The 26,527-nt window shown below is 43.1% G+C and overlaps 1 protein-coding gene across 1 annotated transcript; it reads left to right on the top strand.

Moving 5' to 3' along the window:
- Positions 1-2,964: 2,964 nt before the first annotated feature.
- On the top strand, positions 2,965-24,625 carry LOC117723146 (ATP-dependent RNA helicase DDX19B). Its single transcript, XM_034522590.1, has 12 exons — positions 2,965-3,221; positions 6,927-6,975; positions 8,126-8,179; positions 9,763-9,898; positions 10,125-10,217; positions 14,399-14,501; positions 17,901-18,015; positions 19,852-20,029; positions 20,348-20,585; positions 23,258-23,420; positions 23,791-23,982; positions 24,329-24,625. Exons 1-12 carry the CDS (start codon positions 3,165-3,167, stop codon positions 24,388-24,390), a joined length of 1,440 nt encoding a protein of 479 aa, XP_034378481.1. The 5' UTR covers positions 2,965-3,164; the 3' UTR covers positions 24,391-24,625.
- The last annotated feature ends 1,902 nt before the right edge of the window (positions 24,626-26,527 follow it).

Genomic DNA, 26,527 nt, shown 5'->3' with positions numbered 1-26,527 from the left:
TCGAGCCCGAGCCCGAGCCCAAGCGCGGAATCCGCTTTCCCTGCCCCTGACTGGTGTGAGTATCTGTGTGGGTAGCTTTCCTTCTGTACCTTTAGGCGCTTTTCTCGCTGCTAGAAAGAAGGCAGGGGGATGAGTAAAAGCTAAGGAGACGTGACCATCTGCAAAGCACCAAGCCCCAGGCCTTTGAGATCTCGCAGTACCCAGATTGCCTACCATGAGTTAGGAAGCAGGCTGGCATCGGCTACATGGAAATAAGTACAGGAGACTGAACTAAAAGTGCCTCATTGGTCTTTCTTCTCACACCGCTTTGGACACCATGTTTTCTCCTCAGAAGTCTAACGTTGCTCAGCTAGGTTGAAGGTTGACCCTGAGAGTCTAGATTTTTTTTTTTTGTTTTTGATTTTTGAAACAAGGTTCGCTGTAACAGCGCTGGCTGGCCTCGAACTCAGAGATCCATCTGTCTCTGTCCCAAGTGCTGGGATTAATTAAAGGCATGCGCCACTATGCCCGGCTTAGATTTTTTTTTGTAGAGAAGATAAAACACTAAATTTAATTCAGGATAGTTGGTCCTCCTGTGATGGTTACAGAGGCTGCTTTTGGTATTCTTTGTTGGTACTCTGAACAGTGTCACTAGCCCTAGGCAGGCCTTCAATTCAATATATAGCCAACAATAATCTTGAACTGGATCTTTCTGCTTCCACCTCCCAAATGCAAGTAAGTATTCCAGGGAGGGAGCCACTTGCCTTGGTTTGGAGATTCAGCTGAAATTTCATGTTTATGTTTGAGTTACCAGACATCATTCAGGTTCTAAAATGTGCTGATAGGCAACAGCTTTTCTTTCTCTCTTCCTTCCTTCCTTCCTTTCTTTCTTTCTTTCTTTCTTTCTTTCTTTCTTTCTTTCTTTCTTTCTTTCTTTTTTGTTTTTTGTTTTTGTTTTGTTTTTCGAGACAGGGTTTCTCTGTGTAGTCCTGGCCGTCCTGAAGCTTACTCTGTAGACCAGGCTGGCCTTGAACTCAAATCCTCCTGCCTCAAGAGCTTTACTTTCAATTCCATGTTTTATTTCTTGATTCTGGTGGTAGAAGCCTAAGTTTGTGTGTATGTATGTTGGGGCTAACTGGCTTTTAAATTACTTTTTGGCAATTTCATAAAGGGTCATAGCAGTCTGGTCACACTGGTTTTCCAACTCTTTAACCCCCCTTCCATCCCCTAGAAATTGAGGTATTTGATGTTATTTCCTTTGTTGTTTATCTGAAGTAAAATTTGGTGGGGCTTTGTTTTTGGTTTTGTTTGGTTTTTTTTTGTTGTTGTTGTTTTTGAGACAGGGTCTCACTGTTTTTCGTCATGGATAGTATGGAACTATGTCTACCAGGCTGGCCTCAATCATAGAGATCCACCTGAGCTTCCTGAGTGCTGGGCCTATTTAGAATGGCTTACTTTACCAGGTGTGTTTTGTTTAGTTTTGATTTTTGTTTTTCTTTTCAACCTGGTGGTGATGGTGCACACCTTTAATCCTATCACTCAGGAGGCAGAGGCAGGTGGATCTCTGTGAGTTTGAGGCCAGCCTGGTCTGCAGAGTGAGTTCCAGGACAAAGGTCTTGTTGATTTCCAAGTCCTTAGTCTTCTGCTTCCAGCTTATCACTGGGATTACAGGTTTGTTTGTTTAATGAGATTCTGTCTCAAAAGAGCACGAGGAAATTAATTTCAGAGGCTAAAATGAAATTGCAGATGGTGGTGATGGTTCATGCTTGCAATCCGACGGCTGAGGCAGGCTGATGATTGTGAGTCCCTGTTAGTTGTATTTCTGATGACTTTAATACTGTGTACACACCTGTGTGAGTTTGGTTTGTTTTTCTGGAACAAGTGGAACCTATTCTACTGTATTGCATCTTGCATAACTTAGTATTTGTGTGGATTTAACCTTCTGTATTCTGGAAAAATACAAATAACCTAATTTTTTTAGCTGATTTTCCCCGGGATTTCTTCTGACTTAAAATATGATCATGGCCTTGGCTTGCCCCTGCCTCCACCCCAGCCTTACCTACTCACCATTTCTTGTGGTTAATTTATTATCATGAAATATTAGTAAAATGTTTTCATAGTTGCAGGAAGATGCTCAGTTTCTTTCTATGGAATACATGGGATAAAGGCCTATTTATCCCCGTTAGGGGGAAGCAGGCATTTCCTTCCGCCTTTGTTTTTCTGTTCTAAAACTAGAGCTATTTCCTCCTTTTTAAAGTTACCCAAAATTAAGGCTGGAGAGATGGCTCAGAGTTTAAGAGTGCTTAAACTCTTGCAGAGGACCTGGGTTCTGTAACTCCACTTCAGGATATCCAACACCCTCTTCTGACTAGGTACCAGAGACATGTGGTGCACATAGACATGCAAGCAAAACACTCATACACATAAAATTAAATGACTAAATCTTTAAAATATTCATCCAAAGGTAATTAAATAAAATGCCAACGACAAACCTTTACATAGGAGAGGAGAGCTGGCCATCTGGAGAAAGCATAGGTAACTGCAAAAGTCATGTGTTTTGTTATTAAACTGCTCTTGGCATTTACTTCAGGAAGTAAATTGGTTTGATTGAACAAACAGCTTTCTCTTTCTGGTCTCTGATACTCTACCAAGAATTTTCCTTGGCACCTTCCTTTGGTGTTTCAAAACTCAATTTGGGGCATAGCATTGAGCACTTAACCCTTTGTTTCACGGGACTGATTGCCAATCCTTAGACATCTTATTAAATTGAAAAGAACAAATACTATTTTGACTGTAGCTAAAAGTCCGGTAATGCAGTTTTACAATGAGGCAATTTAAACATCCTGAAATGTTAAAACACTTGCTTTTGTATTGTGACTGTAATAGTTATACGAGGGCCATCTATGCCACCATGCTGGGTCGTGAATGTGATTTTTCGCCTTTGGTCCAAGAGCTAGCTACCTCAGTTGGGTTGTCGGGCGATTTGCAGCAAAGGGTGAGGGGTGGGAGCCCGAAGAGGACTGTAGTGGCGCGGAGCTGACGCGACTCTGACGACACCGTGGCGCGCCGTTTCCGGTGATTGATTTCCCCCGGGGCGGTGCTGGACCTCTCTGCGACCCACCTGAGTCCGCGGTCGCACCGCCCAAGCGGGCAAGCCTGCCATCGCTGCCCCGACACCGGGGACCATGGCCACGGATTCTTGGGCCCTAGCAGTGGACGAGCAGGAAGCCGCAGCTGAGTCTGTGAGTTGTCACCAACCGCTGGAGGACCAGGGTCTAGTGCCCGTCAGGGTATCGGTCCCTTGGAAGGACAGTTCTTAGGTTGCTTGGAACTGGGCAGATGACCCTGGCGGCGTGGGGCCTGGACCCAGAGCTGTCTTTGGTTACCCAACCCCTAACACCTTGTGTAAACTCAAGTTGGATGCTCTGTTCCCCATAGTGCTCAGCTACCTGCCTGTCTTCCTGGAATCAGGGCTGCGATTGCACCCACAAACTCGGATGGTAATCTGTGTCTTCAGATCTGAGTTTCTTGGGCTCAGGGAGGTTGTCTTACTCATATTTATGAGTTCTCCAACTTGGTTATTGGTAGTGAATGACTGACTGAGTCTGTCAGTAAATCTTTTGGTTGGCTTAACTAGTTTTCTGAACCTGATACATAATAACAAGATACGAGTTAAATATGGAGTTAACTTACAAACATTCTGAGTTCCAGTATAACTTTGAACCTAACTCTTAATATATATGTCTTAAATTTTCCAAGAATTAGGACTTTGTTCGTTTTTTTTTTTTTTTTTTTTACTTTGAAAAAGTAAAGGTTTGAACCTGACACTATGGCATGGCACCTCTCATCCTATCTCTTGGAGGCTTAGACAGGAGGGCCAACTCAAGTACCAAGCTAGCCTGAGCTGCATAGTGATCTTGCTGCAAAAACAAAACAAAACAAAAAACCAAATACAACAAAGAAGTAAAGATTCGTTTTGGCACAAAGCTTAGTTTAAAAAAATAGTATTTTGAGCTTTGTGCATTGAGGAGTTATTTTTATTTATATTTTTTTATTTTTTGTTTTTTTGAGACAGGATTTCTTTGTGTAACAGCCCCAGCTATTCTGGAACTTTCTTTATAGACCAGACTGGCCTCAAACTCAGAGGGGATCATCCTGTCTCCTGAGTGTTGGGATCAAATCTGTGCTCTACCCACACCCAGCTTTTTTTTTTTTTTTTTTTTGAGATAGGACCTTGCCCTGTCTGTCTGTCTGTCTGTCTATCTATCTATCTATCAATCAGGGTGGACTGGAACTCCTGATCTTCTACCTCTTATTTCCTGGGCAGTGGCATTACAGGTCTGCACCACTATGCCCTGCTTGCTAAAAAAAAATGTGGTGGGTTTTTGTTTGTTTGTTTGTTTGTTTGTTTGTTTTGGGGGGGCAGGGTTTCTTTGTGTAGCCCTGGCTGTCCTGAAACTTGCTCTGTAGACCAGGCTGGCCTCAAACTCATAGACACCTGCCTCTGCCTCCCAAGTGCTGGGACTAAAAGTGTATATCACCACGCCCAGCACATTATTAGTATTTTGTTTTGTTTTGTTTTTTGAGACAGGGTTTCTCTGTGTAGCCTTGGCACATTAAATTTTTTAAATTATATTCATCTGGCTTTTGTGGTGTGAGGGGAGGGATCTTGCTGTGACACGTGTGTGAGGGCTAGAAGACAGCTGCAGGAGTTGGTTCTTTCCTTGTTCCATGTGGGTCCTGGGGATTGAGCACCAGTCTTCGGGTGTGGGAGCAAGACTTACTGAGTCTTCTGGGCAGTCCCCTTACTTACTCTATAAAACTTACTTTTCTTGGAGTGTTTAATTGCTTTGTGGTTTCTGTATTTATTAGCAGTCCACTCACTAGCTCTGTGCTGTCAGTCTGTATATCAAGATGTCCAGATGCATTAGCATCCTAACAACTGTTTCTGTCATAACCTTTAGTCTCATTCAAACTGATGGGCCACTCCGAGGTTAGAGCACGTTTTGTGAGGTGAAGGGAAAACAGCAGATTTGCTTTCAGTCTCATTCTGAGGGATTCCTTCTTTCTCTTTAAAGTCTCTTCTTTCCTTTGTCTAGACACAAGGTCTCATGTAGCCCAAGCTACGTGGCCCACACCTGTGATTCAACAGGTACCTCCCTGAATCACTGAAGATGTGTTTTCCCACACCTGGCTCAATAGCTCGCTCTCTCTCTCTTCTCTCTCTCTCTTTCTCCCCCTCTCTCCTCATTAATCACTTTATTCGTTTACATTTCAAATGATATCCCCCTTCCTGGTTATCCCTCTACAAATCCTTTCATCCCCCTTCCCCTCTTTCCCCTCCCCTTGCCTCTATGAGGGTGCTCCTCCACACATTCACCCACTCCCGTCTCACCACTCTAGCATCCCCCTGCTCTGGGGCTTCAAACTTCCACAGGACCAAGGGCCATCCCTCCCACTGATGTCAGATAAGGCCATCCTCTGCTACATATGTATCTGGAATCATGGGTCCCTCCATGTGTATTCTTTGGTTGGTGGTTTAGTCTCTGAGAACTCTGGGTGCTCTGGTTAGTTGATGCTGTTGTTCTTCCTATGGGGTTACAATCTCCTTCAGTGCCTTCAGTGCTTCCCCAGTAGCTCTCTTTTTAAAGGTCCCTGAGTACTAGAATTAGACCATGTTCCTGGTAGCATACTGGGGAGCGCTTTAGCGATGGCCTCAGTGTGTGAAGTGCCTTCTGCACCACACAGAGGCTTCGCGCTTATGGTCAGTTAACACGTTCTTGATCCCCAGAATGAATGAAGTATTTTTACATGTTTATCCTTTCTACTAATCCCTCTAATTTCCTTTGTCTACTCTCTCCCATATGTTCCTCTCTGCTGCTTGGGAACACTAAAGCAGACAGATTATAGATTTTATTTTAGTTTCCATGAAGACAAATGGGGTTCCTCCATCTGCAGCTAACCACCCATTCAACAACTTTTTTCTTTCCTGCCTTCCTAACTCCATTCACCTTTTTTTGTTTTGTTTTGTTTTGTTTTGTTTTGTTTTTGCTTTTGGACTTAGAGAAAAGACAGAAAGAACCTTTCTGTGGTTTAAGAAATAACCATTTCTTTGTAATGATTTTCTATTCTTTTTACCCATTACTAGATGATAGCTGAGTCTTCATTTAATATTTCATGATTAGTCTAACTGCTTTGTGCTGGATGCGGATAGTCCCTGCCATTAAGATACTTACATTCTCATGGGTAGATTTCTAAATTTATACTGTTAGACAAAGTCCTGATAATAATTCTTGCCTTGAAACATTTCTCTGATCTGTTTCTTCTTTATTGTCCCACCTCTGCCTGGCGTGGACAAGTTTGGTTATGTCTTGTATTGCAGTGCTCCAAGATGTGTCCAGTTAAACTGTCAGACTGCAGCCCGAGGCAGCTTGAACTTGAGGCTGCATGTAGTTGTGATCTGGTCAGACCTAACCAGACATAACTAGTTGTATCGATGACACTCTGCCCATGGTCCTTCTGTCCACTGTTGGCTGTCTAAAGGAGACTGCGATTGTTCAGTCTTCACATTTCTTGCCTTTCAGGACTTGAGAAAGTGACAGCTCTGATGAAATCTCACTGAGAAAGTCTTTGTAAATCAAAGCATTAAGGAAACTTACAAATTATAATTCTGCCTAGAAGTTGTAATTAGGAAATCCGAGTTTGGGGCTACTATGTCATTCCAATTTTTTTTCTTTCCTATTACTGTATTTAGGGGAAATTTTGTTATTCTCTTTCACCCATTTGGCAGCAAAAGGAACCCAGCAGAACAACCTAATGCATCATTTTACTGAGTGTACCTAGGGAGTAGGTCTTGAGGGTAGCTCTCCTACTCTAGTTTGGGAGGCTCTGTTGATTCAAAGGTTTTATGTGACTTTGCTGACACTTTCTGTTCCCCCCACATGTAGTTGAGCAACTTGCATCTTAAGGAGGAGAAAATCAAACCAGATGCCAATGGTGAGTAGCTAAAGTTAGTTTATAAACAAATGTAATTTTTCTTTTGTATTTCTATATTGATGGGGCAACTACCTGGATAATTAGTGCATTTATACTAGACAAAGGACTAGTGAATACTGATATTTGTTTGACTTGGGTATCAATATACTAGCTTGTTTAGTTAAAGAATGTTTAATAGAATGACTACCTAGCTAGCATGTAAATTAACAGAGATGATTTTTTTTTGTTTTTTTACTTTTGTTTGTTTGTTTGTTTGTTTTTTGGAGACAGGGTTTCTCTATGTAGTCCTGGTTGTCCTGGAACTCATTCTGTAGACCAGGCTGGCCTCAAACTCAGGAAATCCGCCTGCCTCTGCCTTTGCCTCCCAAGTGCTGGGTTTAAAGGCGTGTGCCACCACTGCCTGGCCAGAGATGATTTTTTAAAAACTGTTTTTCATCTTCAGTTTGGGGTGAGATACATAAAGTTTGAGTAACTTGTCAGTTTTTATGTTCTAAATAGCATCCTGAATTTATATATGTTAAAAAGTGTAAGATGGAGGAGTGGGGCTTTAGCTTAATGGTAAAGTGCTTACCCTGGTACACAAACAAGGTGGTAGGTTCCCCAGAACCACTGAAAGAAAGAAAAAAGAAAGGAAGGAAGGAAGAAAGGAAGAAAGAAAGAAAAAAAGAAAGAAAGAAGAGAGAGAAGAAAGATCGATCGATCAGGGCAGTGGTAATTACCTTATTCTTAAAACACAATCTTGTGTATATTTTTCCAGAATTGCAATGTTGCTTACATATATATTTCTATTAGTCAATAATTTACTACATGGAATTTTATGGCATTCACATTGACATGATTATAGATATTTTATTGAGCAAAAAGATGCTTTCTAATTAATGCAATTATAGTTATCATTCTGTATTTCAGAAATGTCACTGTTGTGACAGAAGTATGCAATTGTTTTTAAACTAGGACAAGGGGATCTGGAAATAATCACAGATGGTATCTCTAAGCTTTATGTAGAGAAAATAGTTTTAGTAGTGGCTTGGTTTCCTCATTTGTTTTGCTGCAAACATTTGATAATTTCTCCCCCTAGAATTAGAATTGTCTTGGTTGCTAGACATGGGATAACATTTTGAATGACATTTCTATTTTGTATGTGATCAAGGTGCTGTTGTTAAGACCAATGCTAATGCAGAGAAGACAGAGGAAGATGAGAAAGGTAACAGCGTTTAAGTTACGAGTTTCCATGTTCTAGGAAAAAGTTTATAGAGGCCTTATTCATACTGACTTATTAAGTTTTTTTTCAGACAAGACTGTGTATTCCTTGCCTAGAACTCTGTGCAGTTGAGTTAGCCTTGAACTTTATGGTAGTTTTCTTTCTTCTATCCTGAGTGCTGGGATTGATGGCATGCGCCATGTGTGGGTGGGGACCTGTGAAGGCCTGGGGATGGGTGTTTGAGGGTGTGGGTATGTGTGGGTGAGAGTAGGGGTGTGGGAGTGTGGATGGGTGTGGGTCTGGGTATGGGGTGAGGGTTTCGGGGTAGGTGTGTGGATATGGGGGTAGACCAGAGATTAACTACAGGTATCTTCTTCAATCACTTTCTACCTTCTTTTGCACTTTTTTTTTTTTTTTTTTAAGATTTTATTTATTTATTTTATGTAGGTGAGTACACTGTAGCTATTTTCAGACACACCAGAAGAGGTCAGGTCATCAGATCCCATTACAGATGGTTGTGAGCCACCATGTGGTTGCTGGGAATTGAACTCAGGACCTTTGGAAGGGCAGTCAGTCCTCTTAACCACTGAGCCATCTCTCCAGCCCCTGGCTCTGTCATCTTAGTGCTGAGATCATGACTGGCCTTTCCACCTTATATTTTGAAATGGTGTCTCACTGAACCCGGAACTCACTCACTGATTAAGCCAGACTGCTGGCTAGCAAGCAGGTCCTAGGTACCCTCTTGTCTGCTCGCCAGTGTGAAGCTTTACTTTTAGACTCAACTGGTGTATCGGGAGATATTTAAAACGGCGCACCCCAATATATATGGCTTGTTCTCAGTTAGCTGCCATCTTGCCTCTTGCCGACTAGACAAGGCCTGTGGTCACTAGATGGCTCTGCCAATCTTCCATGCTGTCTCCACAAGGCTGGGCTGAGCCCAGACCATCCCGCCATCCATGCGGTACCTGGTATGAATGAGACGCTAATGCTTAGATTATCCAGAAGCTTTATGTTTGTTAATGCTCAATAACAAGATGCCCACACAATCAGAGGTGTAACCTGATACCCAACCTAGATATACCAACTACCTTAGACTGCTAGAGACACGTGCATATCCGCTTCCATGTTCCCTCTCTCATCTCTCCCTCTCCCTTCTTCCTTCTTTCCTCTTCCTCTCCTTTCTCCTTCCAACTTGAGGGGAAAATTTCCCGCTACAAACTGAGGTGACATTGAATAGGCATCACAGTGCTAGGATAAAAGTTCAGTTTACTCACTATGTAAAAGAATTATTGATGGTTATAATTCAGAGAAATTTTCCATTTTTTATTATATTTTAAATATTCCACTTGAGGTATTTATTTGTATGAAGAACTCTAGTTCACATATGTTATTACTTAAATTACTTATTGACTGTTAAATTCCTGGACTTTTTTTTTTTGAGACAGGGTTTCTCTGTGTAGCCCTGGCTGTCCTGGAACTCTCTGTAGTTGGCCTCAAACTCATGAGACATCCACCTGCCTCGTGTGCCACCATCACTGGCAAATTCATGAACTGTTAAAACCTCTCGTGCTTTCTCTTCCTGACAGAGGACAGAGCTGCTCAATCCTTACTCAACAAGCTGATCAGAAGCAATCTTGTGGATAACACCAACCAAGTGGAAGTCCTGCAGAGGGACCCAAGCTCTCCGCTCTACTCAGTGAAGTCCTTCGAAGAGCTTCGCCTGTGAGTAGTTTCGTACTTGCATTCAGACAGAGACCATGGGCTGGCTACACATTTTTCACACAGCATTATGTTTACATACATGAGATTAATAATAACATGCATGTAGCTGCTTTGAGTGTTATGTAAAGACTTCAGTGTTTAGGTGTTCTCAGCTACATCCTGTGTGTATCAGTGAAATGCTGTGTTCCACAGTCTCAGTGACTCTTATCTTTAATGGCTTTTTCAGGAAACCACAGCTTCTCCAGGGAGTCTATGCTATGGGTTTCAACCGCCCTTCCAAAATACAAGAAAATGCATTGCCTTTGATGCTTGCTGAACCGTATGTAATTCAATATAACTACATCTTTCATTTTTTATTTTAAAATGTTTTTAAAGAATTTAAGCCTATTTATGCCTATAATCTCAGATATTTAGGAAGCTGAGGCAAGAGGATGAAAAGTTAAACGTCTCCTCAAGCTATAAAGTGAAGTAAAGGCCAGCTTCACCAATTTTTTTTTTTTTTTAAATGCCTACCAACTATTTGTCTGGCTTTTAAAAAAGAATTTCCTTGCACTTATTTTGTGTGTGCATGTGCACATGTATGCGCCATGGTATGTACCATGATATGTGTATGGAGATTCGAGGACATATGGAGGGAGACAGTTCTCAACTTCTACCATAAGGTTCCCAGAAAAATCAAACTCAGGTCATCAGGCTTGGCAGCAAGCACCCTTACCCATTGAGCCATTTTGCCAGTTCTCAGTTGTTATTTGTAAGCTGAACATATTGTTAGGAAAGGCTTCCCATGTTCAGTTATTGAGGCCCACACTGCCCAGCTTGGGGGCCACTGTGTCCCACCCGAGCTGCTGCTCCGGTCCGAGGGTCAGGGTCTAGCAAGAGAGAGAGGGGATGGAAGGGAAGAGACTGGAAGAATGAAGACAAGCCAGAGTGTGTGACCAAGTCTTGCTTCTCGTTTACTAAAAAGGAAAATCCTAGGTATTTATACACTTCACCACGTGCCTTGTAGTCGTAGACAAGCAGGGGCACACAGCTGAAGACTCTTTACCACATGTGCCTTGCAGCTAGGGGCACTAAACAGCAAAACAAGCTATGTGGGATAAACAAGATGTTTATCAGAGTGTGCTTAGCTATTGTAGGCTGTTGAAAACAAGTCTCTTGTTAGTGTGTATGGCTCAAGATGGCTGCAAAGATGATAGCCGCTTTCTGCTGGGAGTCAGCCCCCAACATTCCGTGAACTAGAAAGGACTTTATAGGGAAATGTCCATATGCCTACAGCCTAGATTCTACCACTAGCATTTTCTTCTTCTTCTCATGTATCTGTCTACTCATAAATAGATCTTTCTGATGTTTTTTGCTTGCTTTTCGTAGAGTATGAGGTTGATTTTGGAGATAGTAATAGTGTTGTTTTGAGACAGAATCTCAGTATAGCCCAGGCTGGCCTCAAATTCTCTTACGTTGTTGAAGATGATTTTTTTCTTTTTCTTTCTTTTTTCTTTTTTTTAAAGATTTATTAATTTTGTGTATGTGGGTACACCATCACTGTCTTCAGACATAGGATCTCATTACTGAAGTTGTGACCCACCATGTGGTTGCTGTGAATTGAACTCAGAACCTCTGGAAGAGCAATCATTGCTTTTGACCGCTGAACCATCTCTCCAGCCCGACTCTTTTCTTTTTTAATGTATCTGCTTGAGTGTATGCTACATGCATACAGGTACCCTTAGAGGTCAGGAGAGGGGGAGTTACATCCCTTAGAGTGGGAATTACAGGTGGTTGTTAGCCTATTGACGGCACTGGGAACCAAATTGGTATCCTCTAGAAAAGCAGCAAGCATTTGTAAATGCTGAACCATCTCCAGAGATGATGATTTTGAAATTCTGATCCTCCTGCCTTCATGTCCCAAGTGTTAGGATTATAGGCATGCACAGTCATGCCAAGTTTATGCAATGATTGGTGTCAAACCTAAGGTTTCCTGCATGCTAGGCAAACAGGCTGCCAATTAAGTCACATCCCCAGTTCCCCAAATTCCTTATTTTTGCTTGTGATGACACTTCCCTGGTCTTGACTTATATTTTCTCAAGGTTTTTTTGTTTTTGTTTTTGTTTTTTTTTTTTTGAGACAGGGTTTCTCTTTGTAGCCTTGGCTGTCCTGGAACTCACTCTGTAGACCAGGCTAGCCTCGAACTCAGAAATCCACCTGCCTCTGCCTCTCAAGTGCTGGGATTAAAGGCGTGCACCACTGCCCGGCCCTGTCTTCTCCTGTATTAATTGACAAAATAGTGAGTTTTGTTATGATATTTCCATACATGCATTTGATGTAGTACTTTGATATATTTACATACACACACCTTTTGTTTATGTCTGAAAGCCTTGTGTTTTTTCATTTCTTTTCTATGACTGCTTCTCGGGCTATGTTAGCGCCTTCATCCTGCTACCTTCAAGGAACTGAACTTGGTACTTGCCATTCTTTGCAAAGACCTTGCCACTTGAACCCCTGGTCTTGTGTTTTAAGGTGTTTTAAGCTAGGTTACACCTTGTAAGGGCTTTTTCGAGTTTTAGGTTGATAACACCTGAGTCTTTCTAGGAAGGAGAGGAGATACGATTGTTTCAGGCAAAGTATAGCTAGTGCAGAAGCCCTAAGAGGGGCAGAGCTACATGATGACTGTTGTGGTTTTAGATGGGGGAGACTGGGAAAGATAGACAGAGATGTGCGCTGAGAGATACCAAGGAACCAGATCAGGAAGAACTTTAATGGACATTAAAAGATCTGAATGAGGAACTGGAGAGAGATGGCTCATTGGGTAAGTTTGCTATGCGCATATGAGGACCTGAGTTTGGATCCTTAGCATATACATAAAAGGCTAGGTGTAGCAGTTACCCATGCTTGTATTCTGTCTTCATGCTTATAGGGGGAAGGGCAGGGGAATCCATGCTGACCAGTTTAGCCAAATTAGAGAGCTCCAGGTTTAGTGAAAGACACTGTCTCAAAAAATAAAAACAGAAAGCTACTGAGGAAGATAATCTATGCTGATTAGCTTCTTTCTGAGCTTCACATAGGCTTGGATCGTCTGGAGAAAGGGAAGCTTAGCTGAGAAAATGGCTCCGTCAGCTAGGCCTATAGACAAGTCTGTCTGAGGGGACTTGTTCTTTTTAATGATTGATGTGACAGAGCCCAAGCCAATGGGTGGCACCACCCTGGGCATGCGATTCTGGATTGTATAAAGAAGTAAACTGAGCCGGGAGGTGGTGGCACACTCCTTTACTCTCATCACTCAGGAGGCAGAGTTAAGTGGGTCTCTGTGAGTTTGAGGCTAGCTTTCTCTACAGCCAGGACTCACCAGTGAAACCCAGTCTCAAAAGGAAGAAAAAAATCAAGAAGAAGCTGAGTAAGCCATGGAGAGCAAGGCACTAAGCAGCACTCCTTCAGTCTGTGTGCTTCAGTTCCTGCCTCCAGGCTCCTGTCTTGACTTCCTTCCATGATGGTCTGTGACCTGGGAAGCATAAGCAAGATAAGCCCTTGTTTCCCAAGTTGCTTTTAGCTATAGTCTTTACCACAGCAGTAGAAAGCAAACTAGGAAAATACCTGATATCAACTTCTGCACTTCCTGTGCACATATGTGTACATACATGTATATATGTGCACATACTAATATAAGAATCTGGGTGAAGTAAGGCTTGATTAGTTTTTGAGCTTATGACACAAGTCACATTTTATTGAAATCACTGGCTGCTTTAACTATAGGTAAAGATAGAATGCTTAAAAATCCCACCACGAATCTCTGTGTTACTCTGCACGTGTGAAGCTATCAAGTTTAACTCTGCTATAGAAGCCAAGGTCTCCTTTTGTAAATAAAATTTTAAAACCCATTTTAAGCTTTATTTACTTTTATTTTTGAAAAACTTTTTAAAATTTCTGTGAAAGCATTTTGCCTGTGTGTATCTCCTGCATACCTGATGTTCAAGGATGTCAGAAGAAAGTATCAGATCCCCTGCAACTGGAGTTACAGACAACTGTGAACCACCATGTGGGTGTTGAGAATCAAATTCAGAACCTCGGCAAGAGAAACAAGTGTTCCTAACCACTGAGCCATCTTTCCAGCCCTTTGAAAACTTATTTGATAGTTGTCTAGTTACGGTTTCTATTGCTGTGATGAGACACTATGACCATGGCAACTCTTCTGAAGGAAAACATTTACTTGGGGCTGGCTTACAGTTTAGAGGTTTAGACCATTATCATCGAAGCATGGCAGCATGCAGGCAGACATGGCGAGGTAGCTGATAGAGTTCTACCATCCAGGTCAGTAGGCAACAAGGAGAGAGACAGAGACAGAAACGGACAGACACTGGGTCTGGCTTGAGACCTCAAAGCCCACCCCCAGTGACACACTTCCTCCACCAAAGTCACACCTCCTAATAGTGCCACTCCCTGTGGAACTATGGGAGCCATTTTCATTCAAACCACAATGAATTGAAGCTCCTAAACATTTTCTTTTTCATGCAGCCCACAGAATTTGATTGCCCAGTCTCAGTCGGGGACTGGTAAAACAGCTGCCTTTGTGTTGGCCATGCTCAGCCAAGTAGAGCCTGCAAACAACTATCCCCAGGTAAGGGCATTGGGGAGTCAGGGATTGGTTTCCTACTAACATACAGTCTAAGGGGATGATACTGTTTCTGGACCGAAAGCTGTGGGTAGTCAAGGTTATTTACACTTGTAATCCCAGTAAAGGGTAGGCAGGGGCAGGAGAGTTTGAGGGTAGCATATGCTATGTAGTAAGTTCTAGGCTAGCTTGGGCTACAGAGTGAGACCCTGTCTTTTTTTTTCTTTCTTTTTGAATGGTCAGTCCTGAAATGTATACATACAAGTAACTGGACTGAACAGGTTTAGGAACGTACCTAAACATGCACACATACAGACACACAGGAACACATACATTTAACAACAGTTAAAGAAAAAAAAGAATGAGTTTGAAAGCGAGCAGGAGTGGGGTGTGCGGGAAAGTTTGGAGAGAGGAAATGGAAGAGGGAAAAGTATAATCTCAAAAATTAAAAAAGTATATAATAAAAAATCTTTTATTGAAAGAACTTTCAGGTAAAAAATATTATGCAGTGAGACTAGCCAAACCCAAAGTTAAATTGATTTTTTTTTTTTTTTTTTTTTTTTTTTTTTTTTTTTTTTTTTTTTTTTTTTTTTTTTGGTTTTTTGAGACAGGGTTTCTCTGTGTAGCCCTGGCTGTCCTGGAACTCACTCTGTAGACCAGGCTGGCCTCGAACTCAGAAATCCGCCTGCCTCTGCCTCCCAAGTGCTGGGATTAAAGGCGTGCGCCACCACCGCCCGGCGTTAAATTAATTTTCAATGATTTTTTTTGGGGGGGGGGGGTTCGAGACAGGGTTTCTCTGAGTAGCCCTGGCTGTCCTGGAACTCACTCTGTAGACCAGGCTGGCCCCGAACTCTTCAGTGAATTTCTGTGTAATTAGAAAAGTCAGGCTAGGGGAATAAAATCTGGAGTGTAAGAAAAACAAATAAATAATTAAAAGAAAGAAAAATCATTCTGAAGCATAGACCTTTACACTGGATTTCTTTCTTCTTTTAAATTTTATGTTGAATATTTATGTATATGCAGGTGTGTGCTTGGTGCCTACAGAGGCCAGAAGGAAGTGTCATATCCCTTGGAACTGGAGTTTAGAGACAGTTGTGAGCCACAGTGTGGGTGCTGGGGATAAAACTCAGGTCCTTCACACTTTTTGTTTTTGTTTTTTGGGGGTTTTTTTTGTTTGTTTGGTTGGTTGGTTTTGGTTTTTTCGAGACAGGGTTTCTCTGTGTAGCCCTGGCTGTCCTGGAACTCATTTTGTAGACCAGACTAGCCTCAAACTAAAAAATCTGCCTGCCTCTGCCTCCCAAGTGCTGGGACTAAAGGCGTGCGCCACCACCACCCAGCACCTTCACACTTTCATTATCATATTTTCTCTTTGTTTTATTTTTGAGACAGGGTCTCTATTATGTATCCTGGCTATCCTAAAACTTATGTAGACCAAGTTGGTCTTGAACTCACAAAGATCCACCTGCCTCTCTTTGCATCCTGAGTGCTGGGATTAAAGACATGTGCCACTATATTATATACTATAGCAGCTGCCAGCTTTATCTTTATGTCCTTATCAACACACTGAAGAAAATTCATGACAGAGTTAAAACTAAAAGACTGTTTTATATCCTCTTATATGACTTATGTGTTCCGTACTTGGATTCTGCCCTTTCATTATCAAAGATTTACCTTTCTAAATGTTACACTGTATCCACATGTATGTTCACTCACAGGCACGAATGCACACATGTACATTATAGGCAGAATCCCCACTCCATCCATTTTCCTGCAAACTTTAAATAGTATTTCATTTCATATTTTCATTATATGTTCATCTTAAATAAACTAATAAATTTTTATCATTATTTTAAAAAGGGTCTCCTCCTCCTCTTCCTCTTTTAAGGCCTCACTCTGTAGTTAAAGCTGTACTGAAATTTACAGTGTAATTCAGGCTGACTGATTGCACAGCAGTCCTCCTGAGCTTCTCATGTACTGGGAATATAAGCATCTGTCTGACTTGATTCCTTTATATATAAACCAGAACTCAAGTTGAACAGCAGTAGAGTGGCTAATCTTTCAGGGACTACACAAAGCTTACTGCACTGCCTGTGGTGTGCAAGTCCTAGAGTACTTATTGCTAAGAAGCTTGGTGCTTTTACTTGTAGGAAAAAACATAGTTATTATTCTCATAGGTTTGAATGTTCTGACAACTGTCAGGCATGGTGGTACATGCCTACAATCCCCAAATTTGAGAGGCTGAGACAAGTTGAACTTAAATTTAAGACTAACCTGGGCTACATAGCCATCTGGAGGCCAGATTGATCTATGTATATAGCAAGACCTTGCCCTGGAAAAGAAGAGAGGAAGAAAAAGAAGAGAAAGTTCTGAGAATTTTCTAAGTGAAAAGAAGCTAATCTTCAGCTAGACAGTAATATGTTTAATCCCAGCACTTGGGAGGCAGAGGCAGGGGGTTCTCTGACTTCGAGGCCAGCCTTGTCTACAGAGCAAGTTCGAGGACAGCCAGGCTACATTGAGAGACTCTGTCTTGAAAAGCAAACACTCCCCTCCTCCCAAAACAAAACACAATCAAAAAACTAATGTTCAACTGGAATTTGAGAATGAATCTTGATCATGAACAGTTAAAGAACAGTTAAAAGATCATAACAGATCTTGATCAGTTAAAATCCCCTAAGCGCTCTGCATGCCTCTGCTGAGTCTGTGTGGTGTTTCTGAGATTGAGTTTAATTAGAGGAAGCAAACCAACCTTGAATGTGCATGACATCATCCCAGACTGAATTACAGGGAGTGGCAGGTGCTGTGCAGTGGCAAGGCACTGGCAATTGTGTCTCTCTGCTTCCTGACTGCAAGTGCAGTGAGTGCAGATACTTTATCCTTTTAACAGTTACTCCTGACTCCTCTTGATGGACCCAAAACTCCAGCCTTTCCTTCCCGAAGGTGCAGCTGCTCCCCAGAAACAGAAAGACATGTAGCTAGTACAGGATTAAAGGTGTTTTTATGGTGCCTAGCTGACAGTCGCTGCTTTCAAGTGTCTTTACCTAGCCATAGTCTGACCCCTAATGACCCTGCAGTTTTAAGTGAAATGGTGTGGTTGGAGAGATGGCTGAGCAGTTAAGAATACTGGCTGCTTTTCCAGAGGACTCAGGTTCAATTCCCAACAACCACATGGCAGCTCACAACTGTCTGTGATTCCAGTTCCAGAGGATCTGACACCTTCACACAAACGTATATGAAGGTAAAATACAAATGCACATAAAAGTTTTTTTTATAAAGATGAGTTCTGTATACTACATATATTTATTTACCTTTGGCTTCAGATGGATGAGCGGGTTGGTTCTTAAGGAGAACCTTGGCCAAACAGATGCTGTCAAGAGCTCTCATTCCGAACTCTGATTTTTCCTCTAGTGTCTCTGCCTCTCTCCAACCTATGAGCTTGCTCTTCAAACAGGAAAGGTGATTGAGCAGATGGGCAAGTTTTATCCTGAACTGAAGCTAGCTTATGCTGTTCGAGGCAACAAATGTGAGTAGACGTATGGGGCCTAGATCATAAACAAATTCAACGACTTTATTTCTGAAAAGTTTCAAAACCTATCCAGGAGTTAAAACAGTTCAGTGAATACATGTATACCGCTTGCTAGGTTCAGAAGCTTAACATCTGCCACACTTTCTTTATTGATATGTTTGTATGTTTTTGTTAAATGCCAGGCAGTAAATTGTCAGGGTGGAGAAATGGCTCAAAAGTTAAGAACACTGGCTGTTCTTCCAGAGGTCTTGAGTTCAATTCCCAGCATCCACATGGTGGCTCACAACCAATTATAATGAGATCTGGTGTCTTCTTCTGGTATGCAGGCATACATACATGCAGGCAGAACATTGTATGCATAAAAATCTTTTTTTTTTTTTTTTTGTTTTTGTTTTTTTGTTTTTTTCGAGACAGGATTTCTCTGTGTAGCCCTGGCTGTCCTGGAACTCAATCTGTAGACCAGGCTGGCCTCGAACTCAGAAATCCGCCTGCCTCTGCCTCCCAAGTGCTGGGATTAAAGACGTGCGCCACCACCGCCCGGCGCATAAAAATCTTTAAAAAAAAAAAAAAAAGTAATGTCTTATTGTAATTCATTCTTTCTGAATCTTTTAGTAGGTACCTCATATGGACATTATATAATCATAATGCCTTTGTTACAACCAAATAAATTAACATTCCCTAAAACACTAACATCTACTTTATCCTTGCCCATTTGTACCTAAAATTTTCTTTATTTTGCTGAAGTATGGGTTGGTTTTGCCCTCACAGCCCTGCTTCAGCCTCCTGCGCTCTGGGTTACTACTATTTCTGGATCCTTTTTTTTTTTTAATTTATTTTTATTTTATGTGCATTAGTGTTTTGCCTACATATGTGTCTGTGTGAAGATATCAGATCCTTGAAGTTATAGACAGTTGTGAGCCACCATGTGGGTGCTTAGAATTGAACCTGGGACCTCTGGAAGAGCTGCCAGTACTCTTAACCACTGAGCCATCTCTCCAGACCTTCTGGCTCTATTTATTTGTTTGTTTGTTTGTTTGTTTGTTTAAAGTATATGAGTACACTAGCTATTCTCAAACATACCAGAAGAGGGCATCGGATCCCATTACAAATAATTGTGAGCCACTATGTTGTTGCTGGGAATTGAGCTCAGGTCCTCTGGGAGAGCGGTCAGTGAGTGCTCTTAACTGTGAGCCATCTCTCCAGCCCCCTTCTGGCTCCTCAAAATTATTTTTAATCATCATTTTTTGTTATAAGCTTAACATATAATTTCATTAATTCACCAGGCGGTGGTGGCACAGTTGTTTAGTCCCAGCACTCGGAGGCGGGGGCAGACAGATGTTTGAATTCGAGGCCAGCCTGGTCTACAGAGAAAATTCTGGGACACCCAGGGCTACATGGAGAAATCTTGTCTAGAAAAACAAAAAACAAAACAAAAATAATACAATTTTAAAAAGAATTTTATTAATCCTAAAGTTGATTAACTATGTGCCCATTAGATATTATGGTAGCGGGCTGGAGAGATGGCTCACAGTTAAGAGCACGAATTGCTCTTCCAGAGGTCCTGAGTTCAATTCCCAGCAACCACATGGTGGCTCACAACCATCTGTATTGGGATCTGATGCCCTCTTCTGGTGTGTCTGAAGACAGCTACAGTGTACTCATGCATAAAATAAATAAATCTATTTAAAAAAAAAAAGATATTATGGTGGCATCTTAAATTTTTCCTAAAATATTAACAGAAAATCATTAGTATTAAATACAAAGGAGCTTCAAAATATCTCACAATGGAAAGCTGGCCTTGCCCTACCTGAAGAAAACTTATCTTTCCCACAGTGGAAAGAGGTCAGAAGGTCAGTGAGCAGATTGTCATTGGTACCCCCGGGACCGTCCTGGACTGGTGCTCCAAGCTGAAGTTCATTGACCCCAAGAAGATCAAGGTGTTTGTTCTGGACGAGGCTGATGTGATGATAGCAACTCAGGGCCACCAAGACCAGAGCATCCGCATCCAGAGGTAGGAACGAGAGGCAGGAGGAACTTGCCAGAGCTGCTCTTGCATCTGTGGGGTCTTTGCTCTGTGCAACTGCATTGGTCTAGTGGGCCATCTGCACAGCAGCTGTCACCATGCTCCCAGCGTGGGTTGAGAAGAGAGACCTGGGACCCTGACTCAGCCCCAGTGCCATGCTGGGTCTGCTCCTCCTTCCCCAGGATGCTCTCTACCCAACTCAGCCTGCTGGGGCTACAGCCCATCCAGAATGGGGAGGCTGAGGTAATGTTCCTTCTGGCTATAAAACCTTGGAGTCTTGCAAAGTGCCTGGGCCTCCACTTGCAGGATGCTTCCCAGAAACTGCCAGATGCTGCTGTTCTCTGCCACCTTTGAAGACTCAGTGTGGAAGTTTGCCCAGAAGGTGGTCCCAGACCCCAACATCATCAAGCTGAAGCGTGAAGAGGAGACTTTGGACACCATCAAGCAGTATTATGTCCTTTGCAATAACAGAGAGGAGAAGTTCCAGGCCCTGTGCAACCTGTATGGGGCCATCACCATCGCCCAAGCCATGATCTTCTGTCATGTGAGTAGTTGTCCCAGGCCTGCTCAGATGCACTGCCCTTCCCTGCTGTGTATAGGTTGATGAGTCGCTACCACCTGGGGGAGGTAGCCTTCTCTACCACCAGCTCAGGAGGTCTAGATCCCACTTCGTGCACTGCAATGAAGGGAAATCACGAGCCACATCCACTGCCTAGGCAATAGTCTCCTTGGGTTTTTGAGTTTAAAGTCAGTTTGGTTGGTTATGCTTAGAGATTTCATTAAAAAAAAGAGATTGCCCAATACTGAGCTGTCAGTGTAGCTCAGTGGTAGCATGGTTGAATAGCAGACATGGTCCTTTGGATTCCATGCTCAGCACCACAGAACCAAAACAGAACAACACAAAAACCAAACACCCACCGATAATTTTTTTTTTTTGAGACGGTCTCATTGGCCTTGAACTCACAGAGATGCTTCTGCCTCTCTTCCTCTCTGCTTCTCTGCCTCATGGTAGAATGAAAGCATGTGCCACCATGCTCAGTTTATACAATTTAAAAGTTTGTATTTTATTTTTGCTCTATGTATGCATCTTGTGCATAATATATACAGAAAGCAGGCGAGGCGTCAGGCCCCACTGGAGCTGGAGTTAGAGGTGGTGGGGAGCCCCTAGCATGGGTGCTGGGAACTGAACGCTGGTCCTGTAGAGGAGCAGCAAGTGCTCTCAACCACTGAACCATCTCTCCAGCCCTGGATACAATACAATTCTTTTTTCTGCTACAAATGTTTATTATCATTATCATTGTTGTTATTATTAATAATATTATTATCATCATTGTATGTATGATAAATGTGTTGGTGTATGTATGAAATTTAATGGATGACTGATGATCTGAATTTAATTCCTAAAACCTATAAGTTGTCTGTGTATACTATGCCATGAACACGTACACACATATACACACATATTAATACATAAGTATAAAATTAAAAATAATTAAGCTGCCTATTTAGACTGGCAAAATGACTCAATGGGTCAAGGTGCTTGCTGCCAGGCCTCAGTACCTGGATTGAATTCCTAGGACCTGCATGGTGGGGCCTGAGAACTGAATCCTGAAGTTATCCTTTACCTCCTCCTGTGCTCAGTGGCATACTCGTGTCCATTTCCACCCTCCCAATCAAACACTACATAAATCAACTTAAGGAAATAAAAAATAAGGCCAGCCATGGATAAACAGCGAGACCTTGTCTGATAAATAAATAAGTAAATCGTATGTCTGCGTGCACGGGAACAGTGCCGTGAGGTGGTTAGAGCAACAACTCATAGTGTAGGCTCTTCATCCTGTACTTGTCACTGGGGCAGGGTCTTTCCTGCTGTTTGCTGCTGCACTGTGTACTTCCCGCTCACTAGCCTGAAAGCATATGAATCAGACTCTGAAACAGGCTCCAGGGATCTGTGTTCACGTTGTCAGGATTGTACCAGTAGGCCCTTTAAATACTCTGAGCCATTTCCCAGACATGCTACACTTTCTAAAACATTTTTTAAACTTATTTTTTTAATGTATGTGAGTAGTCTGCATATATATTTACATTCCAGAAGAGGGCATCAGATCATGTTATAGATGGTTATGAGCCACCATTAAGAAGTTGGGACTTGAACTCAGGACCTCTGGAAGAACAGTCAATGCTCTTAACTGCTGAACCATCTTTCCAGCCCTCCAGCCCCGTTTTAAACATTAATGATATGTTCTATTTAGAAATGAAGATAGTTGGTCTCAGATGAAAAAGTAACAGTTGTTAAGCAGTTCATCCAAATGAATACTAAAACCAAAATTCCATGCAAGAAACATTTAAAGAAATTTATTTTTTTGTTTTGTGGTGTGTATATGTGCTTATGTGTACATGTGTACTTGCAGGTTAGAGGCATCAGATCCCTCAAGCTGCAGTTATAGGTGGTTGTTAGCTGCCTGATGTGGGTGCTGGGAACTGAACTCAGGTCCTCTGCAAGAGCACTATGTGTTCTTAATCACTGAAACATCTCTCTAGCCTAGGGCAAACATTTTTAAGTGTTTCTATTTTTTGAGCGGTGCATACATACACACGGTGTATTTGGATCACATTCATGTCCCACTACTCCCCACCAAGGCCTTCTCCTGACCCCCTCCCCAGGTCTCCCTTACAATCTTATGTCCTCTCTGTCTCTTTTTTTCCTTTTATAACCCGATGATGAGTCCACTTAGTGTTGCTTGTATATTTAGGTGTAGCACCATCCAGTGGCGTATGGTCAGCTCGTGGGGACCACATCCCTAAAGAAGCACTCACCCTCCCCTCCTCAGCAGCTGTCAGTTATCAGTAGCTCTTAGCTAAGCATGGTGGCTCCTGTAAACCTGCTTCCAACATTTCAGAGTGTTGACTGGTTTGATCTTGTACAGGTCTGGTTCAGGCAGCTACAGCTGCTCTGAGATCATGCATGCAGTAGTCCTGTTATGTCCAGGAGACACTGGTTTACTCTAGTTCTGTCCACCCTCTTGGCCTTGATATTTCACCCAACCCCCATGTGAGAAATTTAAATCCTGGACAGCCCTCTGAATTCAGCACGCTGAATTCATTAGTCTTCACCTTTCCTAACGACAACAACCACCTTTTTGTGGATATCTTTGTTTCTGTTCTTGTTTTTGTTTTACAGGTCTCTCCATTTAAAAACAATTCTTTTCACTCCAGACCCGCAAAACAGCTAGCTGGCTGGCAGCCGAGCTCTCAAAAGAGGGCCACCAGGTGGCGCTGCTGAGTGGAGAGATGATGGTGGAGCAGAGAGCTGCTGTGATTGAGCGCTTCCGAGAAGGCAAAGAGAAGGTTCTGGTGACCACCAACGTGTGTGCCCGTGGTGAGCAGAGACTGACCCGTTCACCAGGCTGGGGGGGAGGGGGCAGACCCCGTGAGCAGGAAGAGTTCTTGTGTCCATGGTCTCATGGAGGTGGGAGGGTTTGAGGGACATTCCTTCCTAGGAGAGGGTGATTCCCTTTGGGTGGAAGGGAAGCCAGCAGTCCTGCCTTGGTGGGAAGGTTTCCAGATGCTCCCTGACTTGGAGAGTGTGTCCTTTGGCCTAGGCTGAAGCCTTCTTTAGTGGTGTGCTCTTTAGTGGCCACATGGCAGACGTGTCCTGTCCCAGCCGTGTCTCCAGTGCAAGTGGGTGTGTGGCTGATGGTGCCCCCTCCTTTGTCCCCTGCCTGCCTCCCTCCAACCCCTGTGTACAGGTATTGATGTTGAACAAGTGTCTGTGGTCATCAATTTTGACCTTCCTGTGGACAAGGACGGGAACCCAGACAATGAGACCTACCTGCACCGCATTGGACGCACGGGCCGCTTTGGCAAGAGGGGTCTGGCAGTAAACATGGTTGACAGCAAGCACAGCATGAATATCCTCAACAGAATCCAGGAGCATTTTAGTGAGTCCCTGAGTTGGCCCTGCCTGCATTCCTTTTCAGAGGGGGACGTGGGAGAGGGAGGTTTCCATGGTCCCTAAGGCGGGCTCTGTCCCTGCATCTTCGGGGCTCAGGGCCTGGAGTATCAGTGCCCTGGGACCAGGCTGGGAGAACCTGACTCCCTGGGAAGTTGATATCAGTGACCCTGGTGCCTGCTGCTCAGGCTCAGGCAGCCTGCCTTGTGTGTAGAAGGAAGCATCACTGTCCCACAGGGAGTGCCTCCCCAGACTGCCTTGCTGTCCTCGGTGAATTCTATCGAATTTCCACAGGAGTTCATGGTGGTCTTCCTGTCCTTTCTTTTCCCCCTCAGATAAGAAGATAGAAAGATTGGACACAGATGATTTGGATGAGATTGAGAAAATAGCCAACTGAGGAGCTTCTCCACGGGCTGCTGCCACCTCAGCGCTCCCTGCCTGGGAGTCTAGTGCTTTCATGGCATAGGCCTTGATGGGCACCTCAGAGACCATGGTCTGAGTAGAGACTACCTACCTCATTCGGAATTACGTTTGGACTTGACAAATTTGTGCAAATGATGAGGGATGGTAGAAAATTTGTTTACACACTTTGGAAGATTAGGCATGAATACACAGAAATTTACCTTTTACAAGTCCCGTCTTTTTTTTTTTTTTTTTTTTTTTTTTTTTTGGACAGTATTTTGTCATCATTACACTAATCTAGATGATATGCCTAAGACTCCTTATGACAAACCTTAGCTGTTCCTGACTTGGAGTGTGCAGACCTTGTGGAAGTGACAGCACAGAACAGAGAGCACATAGAGGCAGAGTCCCCAGGTTGGAGAAGGATGTAAGCCAGCCCTCGTGTCAGGCGGATGGCATGAGGTACTTGAGTTGGCCTGTGGACTTGTGCTTAGGGTTTGGTGTGCAATGGCTAAGCTGGATATTCCCAGGCCCCTGCTGACACACTTTCTAGGAAACTGTTTGCTATGTTGGACCAACATGCCCTTGGGCCCTCTCTATTAAGCTTTGTGGCTCAGGATAATGGACTGTTCTTTTCAGCAGGTAGCAGTCTATAGGCAGTGCAAATCTGGTTATTAGTGAGATCTTGGCTCATGCTTCAGCAAGACCTGTGGAAATGTCATGGAGAATTAGTGGCACCTCTGGTTTGCTATAACACCTGGATCATGGGTACTGAACCATCATTTTTACATCTGTAACAACACTTGACCAGTAGTAGTCCCAGGCAAATAAAAGGGGACCTGAGATTTGGGTTCCAAGTGAGTACTGCAGCTTCAAGTTTCTGATGGGCAGGCAGCCTCTATCTGAGCAGGTAATCTATGGTCAGCAGTTGCCAAAAATCCTTGCTTTGTTTGTGGGTCCCAAAAGACTAGTCCTGTCAGAGCTGGGGAGTGGTTACAAACATTGGGCATCGTGATTCTACAGGGATTCTGATGGCCTGTGTTCACAGTGCCTGCAGTGAACACAGTGAGTGATGAAGGACAGGATGGAGACAGTAATCCACGACAGAGTAGTCGCCAAGCGTTTGCTCCTTTCTACCTTAGCACCTGTCAGAGTAGGAAAAGCCAACAATAGAAACAGAGTTTCTCACCCTGGCTAGGCCATAGATTTCCACAGAGTGACAGCAACTTGGAAGGAGCGAGGTGCATCCTCTTCAGTTCTTTGACTTGGACGTGGGGTGATTCCTCTCTCTGGGGTTTATTCTGTTGCATGCATTTGTTGTGCTGGGACTCAAACCCAGAGCCTTGCATTCTGCTACCTAAGCACGTTACACTGAACTATTAGTCCCAGCCATGGTAGAGGAATGTTGTGTTGAGAGGTATCTTAAGGCCGGCTCCGTCACCTGGGAAAGGAGAGTGGGTGCCATGGCTACCGCCTGGTGGTGGCTCCATATCACAGAGAAACCAACAGCCTGCCAGTTCTCCACTCATCCAGTGGGGATTTGAATAGAATTCTCTGTGTATTCCTGGCCAACTTCAATCTGTATTAGGAGTCTTAAATGGAGAAAATAAACTTTTTCTCCCAAAATACTGTGGACCAAACTTGAAATAACTGAAAACAAGGACAGTTGGAGAAGTGTGTTGACTCTTCCCTGAGTCTGAGGAGGAGAATGGGGAAGGCAAGCAGCAGCCTCTCCAGTGGCTTCTGGTGGAAATGTATGCAAATCAGCTCTCCTAACCTAGTGTCCTGCACCTTGGAGAATTTACTGGATGAGCTTCATGGTGTCTGAAGTATATACATTAGTTTAAGTTTTGAAAACTTCTTGAGAAGACTCCCAAAGGATTATCCACCTTTTAAAAAGGCGAGTCCTGCATTGTGGATGGCTCTGGCATGTCACTGGTGTCATATGGACTATATTCCTTCACAACCCACACTTGCTCCTGCCACCACCTATCCCCCAGGGCCAGGTTAGCACTGTCAGGCGTCTTAAGAATGTATTGAGTTTGCAGAGCCTTGGTCCCAGGGATTTGACTGATGTCAATAAACTTATGTATCTATGATGATAATATTGTGCCCTCGGACACAGGAGCTCA

Source organism: Arvicanthis niloticus, chromosome 18 (genome assembly GCF_011762505.2).
Source record: "Arvicanthis niloticus isolate mArvNil1 chromosome 18, mArvNil1.pat.X, whole genome shotgun sequence".
NCBI classification, from domain to species: Eukaryota; Metazoa; Chordata; class Mammalia; order Rodentia; family Muridae; genus Arvicanthis; species Arvicanthis niloticus.
The sequence above is the reverse complement of the archived record's forward strand: the minus strand, read 5'-3'. Positions and strand labels throughout refer to the sequence as shown.